The sequence below is a fragment of the Staurois parvus genome, unplaced genomic scaffold (genome assembly GCF_062004578.1).
Source record: "Staurois parvus isolate SC_StPar_1 unplaced genomic scaffold, SC_StPar_1.0 ptg000051l, whole genome shotgun sequence".
Taxonomy (NCBI): domain Eukaryota; kingdom Metazoa; phylum Chordata; class Amphibia; order Anura; family Ranidae; genus Staurois; species Staurois parvus.
In genome coordinates, this window is record NW_028317847.1 from 2,470,107 (window position 1) to 2,489,317 (window position 19,211).

Below are 19,211 nucleotides of genomic sequence, written 5' to 3' on the forward strand. Positions count from 1 at the left end.
GCTTCAGGAGAAGATGGCCCTCGATTATCTTTTAGCCGCCAAAGGGGGGTTCTGTGAGTTCATCGGAGAGGATTGTTGTACTTGGATAGAAGACACCGATGACAAGGTCCAGGCCCATATGGACAAAGTTAGTGAACTACAGGGAAAAGCTAGAGCTATAGCTAGTGAGGGTTGGAATCCGTTCAAGGGTTTGGGAGGATTGGGAGATTTCCTGTTCTCCATCGGATCTTGGTTGAAGGAAGTGGGAGTGTATGTCCTGATGCTTCTCTTTTTCATCTGCCTTTTATATGCCGCGGTGAGATGTTCCTGTTGCCTCATCGACCGTGTAAACCAAGCTCGGGCAGACGACCACATCTCCATGCCCGCTCCTGGGATCCCACTCCAACCACTGATCGGAGGAAGACCTCACCAACCATCCACCTTCTCTACAGATTACGTCCTGGCTTCCCTCTAATTTATCTCTCTGAAGACCACATTCTCCAAGACCTTCAAGCAAGCTTCAAGCCTCATCATGGTTTGTGTCTGCGATTTGGAAAACTGTCTGGGTCGAGACCAGCCTTGTGTGGCCCCGTCTGCAGGGGCAATTTGAGAATCTGTTGCTGGATCTCCCCAGACCACCGTGGGATCACAAGCTTTATTCATACCACAAGTCTGTTTGTGGTTTTTGCAAGAGCCTTCCTGTAGTGAAGGTTCCAACGCTCTTGAGGATCATCGCTTCAATCAAGCCTGTTTGCGTCGAGTCTGCGTCGGGTCTTGTTGTTTCAGGTACCCCGTGGAGCTTTATTCTCAGGGACAACTACAGGAACTCTTTGAAGTTTGAGACTACACCCATCAAGCTGAAGAAGATCAAGAAGGGACACGAGGAGAATATGATAAAACAGGAGGGAATGTCATGGAAATTTTGTATTGTTGGTCGAACTTTAAATGTGTCATGTATTCGTGTTATTCATATGTCTCTCGTGTGGCCTAATTAAAGCTCTGAAGGCTGCAATTGGGCCATGCGCATGTACAATGTATGTATTACAGTACTCGGCTTGGTAATGGATGAGATGGCAGATCTGCGCTTATAGACCGGCGTGTATACCACCACGGCATTCCATGCGAATGCTGCTGTCAGTAGACCGTGGGCCTGTATCCACATATCAGCAGCATGGTACCACGTGGGCTTCATAACGCAATGCGCAAGCGGTGTGAACTCCACGTGTAGGCTTATGCATATCTTACAACCCATTACCAACTTGAAACTGTATCTTGGATGGATGTGTTTTAATAAAGATCGTATCGGGCCCATCCAGGTACAGACTGATATTTTTAGGGAGTGCTTGTGCAGAGAATTTTGCATACCAATAGAAGCTAGTAGGACAGGAAATATGACCTCAGATGGCTCATAGGGGGGAAGGGGAGGAAGTCTGCTGACCTCAGAAGACTCATGGGGGAGGACCAGTGATAGATAATAGCAAAGGCTATGCTCCAATTGGAATGTATATCCTCTGTATAGGCAATCCCCATTGTATTGTTCGGTGGGAGGGTTTGACTTTATTCATGTGGGGGGCATGTGTGTATTCTTAATAAAAACAGAGAGCTGAGCCTAAAGCCGGCCCTTATGTGGATTGCAACCAGCCTTAGAGTGTCGTGTGATCATTCCAGGGTAACGGAGCTCCATCACCCACAAATTCAACAGAACCAAAGTATTTGGATGGGCAGGAATCGTGTAGTTTGGCTGCAGTCGTGGTAAGCGAGATTCGCACAGCTTTATGGGGGATTTCTGCGCATCCAACTGCGAGTACTCACGGTAAGGAGAAATTCGTTAAAGCGAATTTCCAAGACACATCTACTAGTATCTAGCATGTAGTGCAAGAGCCTGTCTGATTCCATAGATATTATGGGATAGGTTAGGTAGGTCCTTGTATTACAATATCTAAGGTTGATTGTACAGGGATTGTGCGGTCAGATTGTAACGTGTATTGTAGGCCTAAGGCACCTTTATAACAGACATAAAAAAAATGTTCTGTGCTTATTTGGCCAACATCACATGATATCGATACAAGTCACCAAAATCCTGGATGTCACACAGAGAACATCAATACATTATACAGTCAAGGAAGCTCCATCTGGGATGTCATAGATTACCCGCTGTGGGTAAGAGCGTTACACCAAGTACAAAAATCTCTCATAATCACTTCATTTGCTCCTAAAGTAAACCTGTTGCAAAACGCAGACTTGGCCTATGACAGCACTGTGCTCAGGCCTCCATCCGTGAAAACCACATGTAGAAACAATCAGTACATCCACAGATACATACAGCTATAAATATCTGCAAATCTTGACTTTTCTTGAAAAGGTCAAGTTTGGCCCCTCCCCTTCCTGCCTCCTAAGCCTTTCTACCGCTTAGCCTAAAGGTGAACAGCCTCGCTGATCAACAAGGATGCTAATGCAAGCCATGCAACAGTATAAATGGAGGGATCTCCCCTGCTGGCTCTTGTATTCAGACATCCACAGCGCTCATGGCTGTCTGAGCACACACACAGTGGCTGCATCTGATTAGATGGACCAATTGTTTGGCCAACGCATTTCCATTTTTTAAATCAAAGTTTGTCAGCCACCAGCAGAACACTCACAATTCCTGCTGAATCGGCAATATTCAAGCCATGTATGGCCAGCTTACGGATGTGATAAAGTGAAACATTTACAGGGAATGTACACATAACTCTAGCTACTGATGTATGTGGATCTACTGAGTATGCTTACTTGCAGTTTTCATTGAGAGTATGCAGGGCTGCTGTTAGAATCCACAGGGCCCCTTACAGCCAACCTGTCAGGGCCCCCCCAAAACCAAATGGCCCCATAAGCCAACCTAACAGGGCCCCCCATGCCCACAAAAAAACCCCCACAGTTTATTATGCTTCAGTTATGAATGAACACAGTGAGTGATCAGTACAGGTGACTCGTGTTCATTCAGGAATGGAAGAGGCTGGTAAATTACTGGAACTGATCCCCTGTATGTTTCTCTCTGCAGCAGCTTTCAGCTGCTGCCGAGAGAGCCATATAGGGGATTGGTTCCAGTAATTGCCCCATTCACCCTTCCTGCCCACATCCAATTCACCCAGCTGCCTGGGCCCCCCTGCAGGCCTGGGCCCCGTACAGGAGGACTGGTGGTACCCCCTTATCCACAGCCCTGAGAGTATGTTTATGTAATTTTTTTCATCATATGCTTTGTCTGAATTACCCAATTTTTGCAACAGGTTTACCGTAATAAAACTAGGAACACACATTAATAAAAAAATATTTCATAGCACAAAATAATCAACTATGGACCTAGGACTGTGAAAAATAAACTATGATAGTTTAACTAGTTTTCTTTTTTTAAGTTTATTATCTTGAATTCTCTTTTAAAACTATTTACAGGTATAAAATATTATAAATAAACTACATTCTATTAATGTGGGCCGCACTGTTTTAGGGGGGGGGGGGAATTGGTTAATTTTGAGTAGAGTAGGGAATAGTTAAAGGATAAGTTCACCTTGTCAAAATAAATAAATAAATGCACATTTTTTTTGGCAAGTAAAAAGTCCGGATGTGACGAAACGCGTCTGGGGCACGTGACGTGGTGACGTATTGACGGTTTTCCGGAAGTGCAGTGGCGCCCATTTTGGGTTCTGGAACACGCGGTTGTTCCAACCCTGGAGACTTCCATGTTTGCCTGGCTCTCCTTCTCAGTGGTATGGTGATTTAAAAAGAGTTACCTCTAAGGGGTGGGGTCTTTTTGGACTATCTCACTACATGGAAGCTGTTTTCATCAAATTTCAATGTAAGTTGCTACAATAAAATATGTTTATCTTTTAATATACATACTGATCCCTGGTCTGTTTATGAGGTCTATGGGAAATGGTTGGAGAAGATGGTAGAACTATGTTTTGGAGGCATTCTCATCTATACTATGGATTCTATGCTGATTTTATCTATGTTGGGGTAATTATGCACTTTTTATATTGTGTGCAGTGGAGTTACTGATTGAATTACTAGTCCTGAGATCTCACGATTGCTGTGGCACTTTTTGTGTATCTGCATGTGACACGTGTGGCACTTTATTCTAATATTTGGGGTAATATACTATGTTGAGATCTTTTTCTTTGAGGTATTTGAAGATTCTCTGGAGTATACCACCAATCTGATCCGGGGAGAAAGATTTATTGGGAAATCACTTGCAAAGATTTTTTTGGACATTTGGACTTTATTTTGGACTTTAGGTGTATGGGACTTTATATTTTTTGTCTATTTATTTATTTAAGTTTGCTTACTATTATTATTAAGTAAAAAAATATGCATTTTTATATTTTTTTTCTAAGGAGCCTACAGAGCATTGCACTCACAATCAGCAGATGGCAGGTGCAATCTCAGGCTCCTGCAGATTCTCAGCAAAGCTGCCTGCCCATACTTTGTATACCTGAGAGCAGGAAAAGTCAATAGACTACCAGAGTGCTCACCAGCCCATTCGTACTTCATTGAGAACTACAAGCCGTCAGCCACAGTGGCTGATGGTACTTGTAGGTGTTCATTCACAAGAAACTGTAAATGAATGATGCAGCCACGTGGGCGGAGCCCTGCAAATTGTGACAGCGGGTGCAGGGAGGTCCTAAAAATGGGTGGAACCAGGGGCGGACTGACAACTCATGGGGCCCCCGGGCAATAGGGGATCATGGGGCCCCTGTGTCCTTGCCCAAACTCAAAAAAGCCTATGAAAAAGGTACCAGGGGCATCTCATGACACTGACCCCGGGCCCTCGGGCAGTGCCCGAGTTTCCACATGGTCAGTCCGCCGCTGGGTGGAGCATGTAACATGTTCTGAAGATGAACTTATCCTTTTTTTTTTTTTTTTGTTGCTTGCCATTTGTGATTGATTTCTCTTCATTTCCTGTCCTACAGACACAAGAGAAGGTAAGAGAAAATCTCAACAAAGTGAGCGGAAGTCCCCTCATTGGCTGCTTTCACACTCATCTGCTTGTATTCCGCTTTTGTGTTAAAAAAAAAAGCAGAAGAAATGTGGTGTGACCATGTAATCCTATGGAAATATTCACACTGATCTGTTATGGGTCGGCTGCATTATTTTTTAAATCCTGCTTGCTGCATTTTGGTGCAGTAGGAAAAAAAAAAAAAAAAAAAAACACATAAAAAACACACCTCTCCATTGAAATTAATGGAAAACACTGCAAAAACGCACCCACGTTGCGTTTTTGGTGGGGATTTTGAGTCACATGTCTTGTACAAAAAAAAAAAAAAAAACACAGCAAACGCTGTAAAAACTCAGTTTTTACTACAGATCAGTGTGAAAGTAACCTTAGACAGCTGCCCCTGGAATAAGTGATCCCATTGGTTGATCTCCCTTTCATCCCAGTTTTGGTGAAAACAGTCACATTTAGGATTTCTTTTCATATTTTGAATCTTGGTGTCAACAGAAAGGGTGAATCTCCCCAGCGGGAACATGGCAATAAAAACCTGACAGAGGTTCTAACCCTTTCCCACACTATCCAAAACCCCAGTAAAAAGTTTTGGCTTTATGTAGATACACGTTAAAGAAATTTTCCACCCCCCAAAAAATAGAAAGAGCTTAAACAAAAAGGAAAATGCCCACAGTGCCCTCACTCCAATCGCCGCAAGCCTCTTCTACCGCTTACAATGGACACCGGAGGTTACAACACCGAAAGGGGCAAAGATGATTATACAAAATGCAGGAACCCAAAGCAACTGGAGCTCCGCTGTTGGCAGCAGTGAAAGATTACTTCTGATTGGTTGCTGTCGGTTAAGGTACTCTGCTCATTTCCTTTAATTCCTACTGGGAAAATAAAAAGAATCTGTTGCAATACACAGGAGAGGAGCTCTGCACTTCATACATTGGACATATATATGACGCAGGATCTAGCATTGCTTAAACGCAAAACCTCATCACAACGCTTTCAGCTGCCGTTCCTTGTTTAACTTGCGGAAAAAGGCCTTCCAAAATTCATAAGTGCTAATCATTATGGCGCATGCTGGAGCGATTTTCATCAGACGAGGCAAAAGACCTGCAATGGATATTAAGAAAGAAAAAAAAAAAAGTAAGTCACTAAAAATTGGACATTCAGCAGAATGCAGAGTCAGTGGTAGCAGGTCTCCAAGTTCTTAGTGGAAGTTTGGATTCAGAGTGATGCAATTTACCGGCTAACTAAAGCGGAATTCTACTCTCTCAATCAACATTGACAGTTTTTATTCCTTTTGCTACAACCATTAGTAAGTAGATAGGAAGATATATTATATTTACTTCTTTTAAATCATTTTTCCTTCAGTTATTTCCTGGTTTCTGGTCAGGGCAAATGATGTCTTACATCTCAGAAGTATTCAGGAGGGGAGGAGAGGTTTTTTTTTCAGCTAAGCACACCTTCCTGCCTGCATGCCTGAGCTAAGGGCAGATGGATCCCAGGAAGTAAATGCTACATGAATCATCTGCCCTTACGCAAGATGGCCACAGCTACAAATGCTAGCGAGGTCTATTTCAAAGTGATTTCTCAACATAATAAAGCATGGAGACATAGAGACATGGATGGATGGCAAGGTTTGCTTTGAGTATTAAAAATGAATTTAATAGCGTTTTTGGTTTGTGGTGCTCAGATGGAGTGTAGTGCCACTTTGAATAGATTGTAGTGCCAGCATTCATAGCACCATGGCCTCTTCTTCATGTTATATTCTTCATATACACTCTCCGGCCACTTTATGAGGTACACCTTACTAGTGCCAAGAAAACATCCCGCACACCATTACACCACCAGCCTAAACCGTTGATACAAGGCAGGATGGATCCATGCTGTCATGTTGTTTACACCAAATTCTGACCCTACCATCTGAATGTCGCAGCAACCAGTCTGCCCATTCTCCTCTGACATCAACAAGGTATTTTTGTCCACACATCTGCTGCTCACTGGATATTTTCTCTTTTTCGGACCATTCTCTGTAAACCCTAGAGATGGTTGTGTGTGCAATTCCAGGTAGATCAGCAGTTTTTGAAATACTCAGACACCAACAACCATGCCACATTCAAAGTCACTTAAATCCCCTTTCTTCCCCATTCTGATGCTCGGTTTGAACTTCAGCAAGTTGTCTTCACCACGTCTAGATGCCTAAATACATTGAGCTGCTGCCATATGATTGGCTGATTAGCAATTTGTGTTACCAAGCAATTGAACAGGTGTACCTAATAAAGTGGCCAGTGGGTGTAGTTAGTCTGGTTGAAAAAGAAGTCCATCTAGTTCATCCAATAAAAAGGATGAAAAAAAAAATACAATTCCATATACAAAACCACAGTTGATCCAGAGGAAGACAAAAAAAAAAAACAGCAAAGTATGATCCAATTTGCTCCAGCAGGGGAGAAAAAAATCCTTCCTGATCCCCCAAGAGGAAATAGGCTATTCAATAGGCATGATATGAAAAAGAAGTCCTTCTAGTTCAACCAATTAAAAAGGATGAAAAAAAATATATACAATTCCATATACAAAACCCACAGTTAATCCAGAGGAAGACAAAAAAAACAGCAAAGCAAAGCATGACCCAATTTGCTCCTGCAGGGGAGAAAAAAACCTAATCCCCGAGAGGCAATTGGCTATTCTCTAGGCATAATATTTCCTGAAGAAGAGACCAGCAGGTTTGAAAAGCTTGAACTACAATTCATTTAGTTACTCAATGAATAGCATCATCTTAAATCCAAAGTTCTGCTTTTGTTAATGACTAATATGGTACAACGTTCTGCTGCTTATACTGCACCAGTGTAGGGTCTGACAATGGGTCCAAGGATTTCATCCCGATACCTAATGGCAGTCAGGGTGCCATTGTCTAGCCTGTAGAGGTCTGTGCGTCCCTCCATGGATATGCCTCCCCAGACCATCACTGACCCACCACCAAAACAGTTATGTTGAACGATGTTACAGGCAGCATAACGTTCTCCACGGCTTCTCCAGACCCTTTCAAGTCTGTCACATGTGCTCAGGGTGAACCTGCTCTCATCTGTGAAAAGCACAGGGTGCCAGTGGTGGACCTGACAATTCTGGTGTTCAATGGCAAATGCCAATCGAGCGCTATGGTGCCAGGCAGTGGGCACAAGTCCCACTAGAGGATGTCAGGCCCTCAGGCCACCCTCAGGAAGTCTGTTTCTAATTGTTTGGTCAGAGACATTCACACCAGTGGCCTGCTGGAGGTCATTTTGTAGGGCTCATCCTGTTCTTCCTTGCACAAAGGAGCAGATACCGGTCCTGCTGATGGGTTAAGGACCTTCTACAAGCCTTGTCCAGCTCTCCTAGAGTAACTGCCTGTCTCCTGGAATCTCCTCCATGCTCTTGAGAATGTGCTGGGAGACACAGAAAACCTTCTGGCAATGGCACGTATTGATGTGCCATCCTGGAGGAGTTGGACTGCCTGTGCAACCTCTGCAGGGTCCAGGTATCGCCTCATGCTACCAGTAGTGACACTAGCCAAAACTAGTGAAAACCAGTCAGAAAAGATGAGTAGGAAAAAAATGTCAGTGGCCTCCACCTGTAAAACCATTATTGTTTTGGGGGTTGTCTCATTGTTGGCCATCTAGTGCACCTGTTGTTAATTTCATTAACACCAAAGCAGCGGAAACTGATTAACAGCCCCCTCTGCAACTTAACTGAGCAGATCAATATCCCAGTTTAACTTGATGCTATACTTTGATTAATAAAAGTGTTCCTTTAATTTTTTATAGCAGTGTATATTTATACTCACCTAGGTGGATGCAGCATTGATTATCTGTCCCCCACTGGCTCTGCAGCGAGAACTGAGCGATCAAAGACCACTGATCACTCAGTTCTCGGTCTTCAGTGAACAGAGCGGTGGCTGTCTGTTCTGCCCCTCCCATGCTTACTGGATCATCAGGCTGGGGAGGGGGCAGAAGCAGATGGCTCGGGCTCTCATCAGCGCTGCTTAAAAGCTGAGCCAGCTGCCAGTCAGACATGTGGGTGGATCCCAACCATATTGTCGGGATCTTTCCATAGCCTGGACTAGCTCTGTGACGTGGTTAAAGCTGAAGTTTAGTTATGGAAGTTTTTACATAGTTACTGTATATTGGTCCAGCTTGGACTGAAGTATACATGGGGCCATATAGGGATGTTTTTACTTTAGCTGACCTAATACTACAGAAATATCATTACAAACTGACCAAGCCGCTTCAGGGATGTGTGCTATCTTCCTTAGAAGGTAATACAAATTTTCACAGGTTATGAAAGGCCATTACTATCAACTATTCCAGTATATAACAGCCCAAACTGGAACAAGTTAATCTCTCACCAGGGCTGCTGCACATGTTTGATCCTCTGCAAAGCCATAAAAAACGGGCGGGACTCCTTGGCAAAAGGCATCTATTTCCAATATTAATACATATGTTATCTTTATCTGTCATTACTTCATTAAATGTTATACACAGTTTAATTTTACTTGCAAGTGTTTGTGTGATCACTCATTGCACATAGTTACATAGTTAGTCTGGCTGAAAAAAGACAAACGTCCATCCAGTTCAACCATAAAAAAGATTCTAATCCTATACCCACAGATCGGAAAAAATCCCAAGAACATAAACTATCAAAACACCGTGATAAAACAGACCAGCATGGGAGGGAGCTCACAGTACAGATTTACTGTATACTGGATGATGTTACATAATATGCAACTTTTTCAGTATTCATCCATATAAAAGAAGAGAATTGGTGGGAGAGGGGTTCCATTTACAATTCACAGATTATGACACCATACACAAACTCACCAGCATATAGCCCCTTGAAGCCATTCTCAGATATGATCCTCATCATCATGTTCCAGGTTGATGAGGATCTTTTTGGAGACTCTAAAGAAAAGTTAGGGAAAAAGTCAAATGTAGCATAAAAAAATGCATTTTACTGATCTATTAGAAATATCACCCGTACAAGGAAATACAAGTCATAAAATGTGTCTAAACCCTAAATATTTTTTGTCCTGGATAGAGCAGCATTTCTCAAACTCTTTTCAGTCAAGGCACCCTTTAATATTCTCCACAATCTTGAGGCACCCATTACAAAATGTAAAAAAACTAAACTAATAGCTTTACAAAACGCAGCAACATCTGCACATGTGGGACACCCAACGTTAGCGGTGATATAGTCTTCCAAAGCAAATACATTTTTGCACTCTGGTACTGACTAGTATGCCAATGTTTCTCTTCTCCCTCAGTTTCTCTCTCGCACTCAGCTAATGTGACCCCAGTGCTGACGGAGAGGGGCAAGCAAGGATGCTGTGCAGGTGTCCGATGTCCTTCTTATCAACTGATGACATCATTGGTTGTTATGTCGCCGGTAGCTAGAAAGTTGTAATGGTGCACAATGAAGGCCTGTGGCTTTGTGCAGCTAAAAGGCAGGCTTGTACACAATTTTTAAGGCATTTTGCCAAGGCACCCCTGAAGAAACCTGAAGGCACCCTGGTTGAAAAAGGCTGGGATAGTGTATGGAAATATTAGAACCCCTGTCAGGTTTTTAATGCTGTCTAAGTTCATGCTAGGAAAATTCACTCCATGTGACCTGGTGACCACAAAAGGCAGTGGAAATCCAAAATGTTGCTTGATTTTCTCTCCAGAACAAGAATAGATGGAAAATATTCCAATGGGAACACCTGTTAAGGTGACAGTTGTCAGAGAGAGGGTTTCCCTGACTTTGGACAGTTTTCCTCTCACTGGTTGGGTCTACACAACAGAAAGTGAATAGAAAGGGGAAACAGATAACAAATAAAATAGAAAAAGAAAAAAAAAAAGGGATTAGGGAACACCATCCCAACCCTACCCAAAAAAAAAAAGATTTGCTTCTGATATACTTAGCTGTACTCCAGCCTCACCTTCAGTCTTGCACAGGCTCTTATGTACCGAGTTTGCTTTCCCTGTACACTCTGAGCAGCTCACAATGTGCCTTAGAAACTGCAGCAAGTCATCTAGTTCTTTCCTCCCCAGGCTTACTGTTCCTGCCCCGCCCCTTTCATTCATTGGATGCTCTTTCAATCATGGAGGCTCAACATCACATGTGTGTGTTACCCAGGCCGGCCTGCATGCAAATATAGACTACCTAGCAATGTCCATTCCTCCAGACTGACATCCACCCATCGAGGCATATTGATATTTGCATAGCTCCACCAAGAGCCAGCCCACTGCTTGCACCACGGATAAGAGGTTGGGTGTTGTGATATTTTCAGGAAGCACCCTGCAGGCCCCCTCACACCAGCTATGATCTGCTTGCATCGCACAAAGAAGCACAGAGGCCTAGTGATGACATCACTGATTCTAAATAAAGAATGTAATGAAAAAGGGAAGTTTTTATGTAACAATTTCATTACATTCTGATGAGGGGGAAAAAGGGAACCAGTTAAAGTAGATCTTCACCCAGAAATAGAAAGTGCCTCCTGTCCACCCCTCCTCCGGTCCGCTACCTGTATAGTGTCTTTATTTTCTCTTTTACCGTTTTTTTTTCTGAAAAAGGGTTAGGTCCCGCCTCCAATACATGCCTTTAGTGTTAAATTCACAGAGGAGGAGGAAGGCAGACCTAGCAGCACATCACCGGGAGGCCTGCCAGCTGAACCCGGAAGAGCCAGCGGGATGACGTGCAGCACAGGACCCGAGTGACAGCTTCTGAAAACAGGATGTCGGCAGGACAATGCTGGATCCACTGGGTGGGTGACTGGAGAGATCGGCAAAAGGTAAGAAGGGGTAGAATTAAAAAAACAAAACCAAAAGGGTGGAAGCTGAAGATCCACTTTAAGGCAAAAGAGAAGCAGATTAAACTTCAGCTTGATAGATGATCTACATCACAATCACATAAAATGGAGTATTATTTTTAAAAAGATTATTTTTACAGTGTTATTGGTGCCCATGCACTCTCCTACAAGTTATGATGTCCTTGTGTAAAGTGTACTTTAGAACCAACATATCTGAAAATCCAGGGGGCAGGAAAATGCTTCTTTCTTTCTGGTACCAATCCAGCCTCTAAAATGCCACAAGATTTCAGATGGAAAGGTACTGTACTAGCTGAGAAGAATGAAAAGTATCATCACGTGACTTTTAGACCAGGCTCTGTTGAAAAATAGGCTGTATTCACTAAATGATAAAGAAGCTTACAACACAAAAAACATGCACAGGACACTTTTTTTTTTTTTGTAAGTATGTTTTCAAAACTATGTGATCCAATCAATTTAAATTAGTATATTGTGTTGCAGATTCTACTTTAAAAAAACAAAAAAAACAAAAAAAAAAAACAGAAGAGAGAGAGAGACTTACTATTCATTGCCTCCAGCTCCCCAAGTTCTATTTGTCTTCGAGTTTTCACAACATCAAATGGTAAAGTTACAAATGCAGCAATCTGAAAACACACGGGACAGAGTTAGATAACCCTCCCATCAGCCAGTGTCAGTGTCCCATACAGACAGGTGGGGCGGAGGAGAGATCTGACTATCCTTCTGGTACAGTTATAGCTTTCATCCACTCATGTTCCTATGGAGGGGAGGACACTCACAGGGGTAAGCACAGTATATTGACACATTTCTGCAATCTTTTCAGAAATATGAACATACAAAACTTACCGAACCAGACATGGCGCCGGCTGTAAAACTGATAGGAACCGTTGGCTCCAGCTTGTTGTATCTCCGACACAGCCACTTCCTGCCAAACTCAAAGTTGTACCAGTACATTGCTGGAAATGGAACACAGGGATATCGTTATAGCCTTGCATCTTTTATATTGGTACATAGCAAGAGACAGGACAGAGGGATACGGCAAGAGTCTTGTATCAGATATACCAGTATATAGGGGTACAGTCACAGCTTAGTATCAGATATAACAGTACATACGGGTATAGTCACAGCTTAGTATCAGATATACCAGTATATAGGGTTACAGTCACAGCTATGTATCAGATATACCAGTACATAGGGGTATAGTCACAGCTTAGTATCAGATATACCAGTACATAGGGGTATAGTCACAGCTTAGTATCAGATATACCAGTACATAGGGGTATAGTCACAGCTATGTATCAGATATACCAGTACATAGGGGTACAGTCACAGCTATGTATCAGATATACCAGTACATAGGGGTATAGTCACAGCTTAGTATCAGATATACTATTACATAGGGGTATAGTCACAGCTTAGTATCAGATATACCAGTACATAGGGGTATAGTCACAGCTTAGTATCAGATATACTATTACATAGGGGTATAGTCACAGCTTAGTATCAGATATACCACTATATAGGGGTACAGTCACAGCTTAGTATCAGATATAACAATACATAGGGGTATAGTCACAGCTTAGTATCAGATATACCAGTACATAGGGGTATAGTCACAGCTTAGTATCAGATATTCCAGTACATAGGGGTATAGTCACAGCTTAGTATCAGATATTCCAGTACATAGGGGTATAGTCACAGCTATGTATCAGATATACCAGTACATAGGGGTATAGTCACAGCTTTGTATCAGATATACCAGTACTTAGGGACATGGATAGAGAGCCTTGTATCAGATATACCAATACATAGCAATATCATCAGAGCCTTGTATTAGATATAGGAGTATATAGGGATATGATCAGAGCTTTTTTCTCAGATATAGCAGTATATAGGGATATGCTTAAAGCTATGTATCCGATACGGCAGTATATAGGAATATGATCTGAGCTTTGTATGAGATATAACAGTACATAGGGACATGGTTAGAGCCTTGTATCAGATATATCAATACATACAGTCAGGTCCATAAATATTGGGACATCGACACAATTCTAACATTTTTGGCTCTATACACCACCACAATGGATTTGAAATGAAACGAACAAGATGTGCTTTAACTGCAGACTGTCAGCTTTAATTTGAGGGTATTTACATCCAAATCAGGTGAACGGTGTAGGAATTACAACAGTTTGCATATGTGCCTCTCACTTGTTAAGGGACCAAAAGTAATGGGACAGAATAATAATCATAAATCAAACTTTCACTCTTTAATACTTGGTTGCAAATCCTTTGCAGTCAATTACAGCCTGAAGTCTGGAACGCATAAACATCACCAGACGCTGGGTTTCATCCCTGGTGATGCTCTGCCAGGCCTCTACTGCAACTGTCTTCAGTTCCTGCTTGTTCTAGGGGCATTTTCCCTTCAGTTTTGTCTTCAGCAAGTGAAATGCATGCTCAATCGGATTCAGGTCAGGTGATTGACTTGGCCATTGCAGAACATTCCACTTCTTTCCCTTAAAAAACTCTTTGGTTGCTTTTGCAGTATGCTTTGGGTCATTGTCCATCTGCACTGTGAAGCGGCGTCCAATGAGTTCTGAAGCATTTGGCTGAATATGAGCAGATAATATTCCCGAAACACTTCAGAATTCATCCGGCTGCTTTTGTCAGCAGTCACATCATCAATAAATACAAGAGAACCAGCTCCATTGGCAGCCATACATGCCCACGCCATGACACTACCACCACCATGCTTCACTGATGAGGTGGTATGCTTAGGATCATGAGCAGTTCCTTTCCTTCTCCATACTCTTCTCTTCCCATCACTCTGGTACAAGTTGATCTTGGTCTCATCTGTCCATAGGATGTTGTTCCAGAACTGTGAAGGCTTTTTTAGATGACGTTTGGCAAACTCTAATCTGGCCTTCCTGTTTTTGAGGCTCACCAATGGTTTACATCTTGTGGTGAACCCTCTGTATTCACTCTGGTGAAGTCTTCTCTTGATTGTTGACTTTGACACACATACACCTACCTCCTGGAGAGTGTTCTTGATCTGGCCAACTGTTATGAAGGGTGTTTTCTTCACCAGGGAAAGAATTCTTCGGTCATCCACCACAGTTGTTTTCCGTGGTCTTCCGGGTCTTTTGGTGTTGCTGAGCTCACCGGTGCGTTCCTTCTTTTTAAGAATGTTCCAAACAGTTGTTTTGGCCACACCTAATGTTTTTGCTATCTCTCTGATGGGTTTGTTTTGTTTTTTCAGCCTAATGATGGCTTGCTTCACTGATAGTGACAGCTCTTTGGATCTCATCTTGACAGTTGACAGCAACAGATTCCAAATGCAAATAGCACACTTGAAATGAACTCTGGACCTTTTATCTGCTCATTGTAATTGGGATAATGTGGGAATAACACACACCTGGCCCTGGAACAGCTGAGAAGCCAATTGTCCCATTACTTTTGGTCCCTGCATATGTGGGAGGCTCATATGCAAACTGTTGTAATTCCTACACCGTTCACCTGATTTGGATGTAAATACCCTCAAATTAAAGCTGACAATCTGCAGTTAAAGCACATCTTGTTCGTTTCATTTCAAATCCATTGTGGTGGTGTATAGAGCCAAAAATGTTAGAATTGTGTCGATGTCCCAATATTTATGGACCTGACTGTAGGTATATGGTAAAAGCATTGTATCAGATATACCAGTACAAATGCTATATATATAAATACATAAGGACATGATCATAGCCTTGTATCAGCTATACCAGTACATAGGGATATGACTGCAGCCTAGCATCAGATATATCAATACATAGGTAAACACATTGTATCATGGTCAGAGCCTTGTATCAGCTATACCAGTACATAAGGACATGATCAGAGCCTTGTATCAGCTATACCAGTACATAGGGATATGGTCAGAGCCTTGTATCAGCTATACCAGTACATAGGGATTTGGTCAGAGCCTTGTATCAGCTATACCAGTACATAGGGATTTGGTCAGAGCCTTGTATCAGCTATACCAGTACATAGGGATAAGGTCAGAGCCTTGTATCAAGTGACCATCATCTTTCTATTGCAGTTATCAGGACATGTGATCAGTAGTAAATTGTGGTAAAATATTACAATTAGAAGGAGCAGTAATACATAAGTGGTGTTTATGAATAAATGCTCAGGAATGAAGGCAGGAGAGACTTTTATGCTGTTCACCCGCAAAATATAGGGCTCAGTTAAAAATAAATAAATAAATAAAAGCTGTATCATGTGGAATGTACATTTTCCTTCTGTCAATCTGCCAAATAAATATACTAGAAGTTGAGATTTAAGGATAAATTTACAGGTAAATCATAAAACCCATTTAGAGAATGGCTGTGCTGGGAAAAGGATGAGCCACAACATCAAACATAATAGTTATAATGCTGGTTGGAGGACAGGCTGACAGCAGCTTAGCAGCGGTGCAGAAGGAAGGGTGTCATTGAGAAGGCCCCGTGCCCCCCATTGCCGTTTCCACCCCTTCAAGCATTAGCACTACCTTACTGTGAATGCCAAATGTTACAAATACAATATATGTTTACTCTCAGGTAGCACACAGAGTTAGCCATAAGGAACCTACCAGAGAATGGGACGTCTCTCAGCACAGAGGGGCCCCATCCTTTCCAGAGAGACAACCAGCCATCATTGGCCACAGAAATCTCAATGCACTGTCTCAGCTCCCAATATGACAGAGGCCGATATTGCATCTTGGTCCTGACCAGTTCCAATGGACTTATTAAAGTTACTGCGCCCACTGCAAAATAAAACATGGCTTCATGAGCACCAACTGTACATACCATGGTTTCAGACAACCCAAAATACTAACATATATACCAGTTCACTAGGTGACATTCACATGTGGTGCAATCCTTAGTATGTATACTGGGTGCAGGAAAAATTCAGGTTCCACACAATACAGATACTCCAAAAGATGTTTTTTGAACTTCACGTTAATGCAATCTTCTTGTGTTATGCATAACGGTACAAATGCTTTCACTAAGTACATTATACAAAATAGGGAAAGCCCTTTGTGCTCTGTTCTTGCTTCTGTACTGTTATAAATACAGATTCAACTTAACTTGGAGTTCAAAAACACATTTTGATTTTTTTATACATACATTTTATATATATATATATATATATATATATATATACACACACACACACATTATATATATATATATACACACACACACACACACACACACACACACACTTACTATGTATACACACACTCACACTTTTTTGAAGTCTTCCCTGCCTTCCAATTGTTCTCTTATGTAGTCACCCTGCCTGTCACACACTCTTCCATTGAAGGCTACAAGCATGTCAACATACATTGAACATGCATGATCCACTGATGTCACTGCAAGAAACCTGCCCTGAGACACCATGCAGAGCAGTCACTAGAATTGCTGGAGTTTATGTACACAGGAAGCACCAATGCATGACTTAAAATGTTACTAACCCCACAGCAGTAAAATCAGTCTGTATATGCAGTAAAGCATGCTTGTTATACTCACTGTGGAATCTAAGGGGTAATACTCATTGGCAAGTCTGCACATGCTCAGTTTGGTGTGTATTGATAGAGAACTTTTTGTGTGTATGTGATCAGCACAGGGCCGAATCGGAGCCGCCAGAAGATCCAGGGGTCATGCAGCCTCATAGGACAGCCAGAGGAGAATGAAAACTCCTACAAGATTAACCAGTGCTTGGCCAGACACTGATAGTAGTCACAAGATTGCTATATACTGCTGACGAGAAAAGGTATTTAGCAGTTTATATTTACTAAAATAATTGAATTTCTATGTTCTTCATACTGTGGAAGACCAGGGTTTAGGAAGGCAAGGTCCTGGGTTTAGTAACATTTTAATGCAAAAATATTTTTTTAATAGAAAACCACTGCAACTGTTTACAATACACAGATCATACATGTTATTCAGGTAATGTTTACTTTAAAATATTCTCTTCTATGTGAAGTTGATCATTGTCAAGAACGGGCCACAATCCTTACATCTGGCAGTGGCTCCAGAGATGAGGGACGCAGTTTCGGCATTATTCACGCGATGGATCAGTAAGTCTCGCAGTTGGTCATAACAGGTGAAGTAGATGACCGTAGCCGGTATGGCCATTACTCTGTGATAAAGACAGAGACATCAAAACAAAATCAAAATGGTGACCATGGGCACCCAATAATAAAAGATCAGCATCAACCTGAATTCCCCATTTAAGTTTGTAATATTCTGATGGAAGAAATTATATACAAAAGTGTATCCTGAAGTTGGATTCTGCTAAAGACATTGGGGGAGATTTACTAATACCGGAGAGTGCGAAATCTAGTGCAGCTCTTCATAGCAACCAATCAGCTTCCAGGGTTTATTGCCAAAGCTTAATCGAACAAGCTGGATTGGCTACCATGAACAGCTGCACCAGTTTTAGTAATTGTGTGTGTGTGTGTTTCCTTTTAAAAACATCACTTATAAAATCTAGATTCTTTTTTCATTTGGACACAAATAATTTGGTGCCCTGGAAATTTGACATTTGAGTATTTTCACCAAAATGTTGTTTATTACTGTGGTAATACAGTATATGTCACTGTGAAATTTAGAATTTCCCTTGAAGGTTAGGGATAGCATATTGGTTAGGTTCTGGTATGCCTACTTTTAGTTCTAGATAAACTGGAGAAGAATTAAAACTCCTCAGGGTTTTACTAATATCTAGGGATTCATTGAAGAAATCGTTTCTCCATAAGCTACATATTCTCCAGAGAACCCAGTAACTTGAGTAAAACTGCTCTTTTCATCTATCTATCTGATGGAGTATGTAGGTAAGTATGCATCTAGAACCAACAAACAAAAATTCCCAGCTCACTTACCAGCCAGCCTGCAACAAACTGAAACAGTGTACTGCAGTCCTAACTCTATAATTTGAGATTCTCCTGAGTTGGAGCAAATATATAATAATGGATGGATTAAAGGGCAGGTGTGCCTGGTGGAGGGAGCCCACCCCACATTAACGTAGAATAGATGCATTGGACACCCAGCAATTATTATTATTATTATACAGTATTTATAAAGCGCCGATAGTTCGCTCAGCGCTGTACATTACAGAGGGGGACAAAACATGTGACAGAACAATACCAATACAATGCAAAACATGAGGGGATCGAGGGCCCTGCTCTTTCGAGCTTACAATCTAGGAGGGAGGGGGTGGTGGCACAGGAGGAGAAAGCTGTGGGGAATGGAGTGGTAGGAAGAGTGGAGGAGGTCGGCAAGTTAGCAGGGGGTGGGGTAGGCTTCCCTGAAGAGGTGGGTTTTCAGGGTGCGCCTAAAGGAGAGGAGAGTAGGTGATAATCTGATGGGTTGGGGCAGGGAGTTCCAGAGGATGGGTGACACTCTGGAG

General features: G+C 42.1%; 1 protein-coding gene across 2 annotated transcripts in view; it reads right to left on the bottom strand.

Moving 5' to 3' along the window:
- Positions 1 to 5,786: 5,786 nt before the first annotated feature.
- The window catches only part of SLC25A40 (solute carrier family 25 member 40), a 31,697-nt gene continuing 18,272 nt past the window's right edge, over positions 5,787 to 19,211 (bottom strand). The window contains exons 6-11 of one of the 2 annotated variants that reach the window (XM_089666279.1): positions 17,824 to 17,945; positions 16,390 to 16,563; positions 12,627 to 12,736; positions 12,325 to 12,406; positions 9,799 to 9,879; positions 5,787 to 6,058 (exon numbers count right to left, since the gene is read on the bottom strand). In XM_089666279.1, coding sequence (XP_089522405.1) covers positions 5,940 to 6,058; positions 9,799 to 9,879; positions 12,325 to 12,406; positions 12,627 to 12,736; positions 16,390 to 16,563; positions 17,824 to 17,945 — 688 coding nt within the window. In that variant the 3' untranslated portion in view covers positions 5,787 to 5,939. Of the gene's footprint in view, positions 6,059 to 9,798; positions 9,880 to 9,946; positions 12,121 to 12,324; positions 12,407 to 12,626; positions 12,737 to 16,389; positions 16,564 to 17,823; positions 17,946 to 19,211 lie in introns of those variants that run through there. The other variant, XM_089666286.1, reaches the window with a different exon arrangement.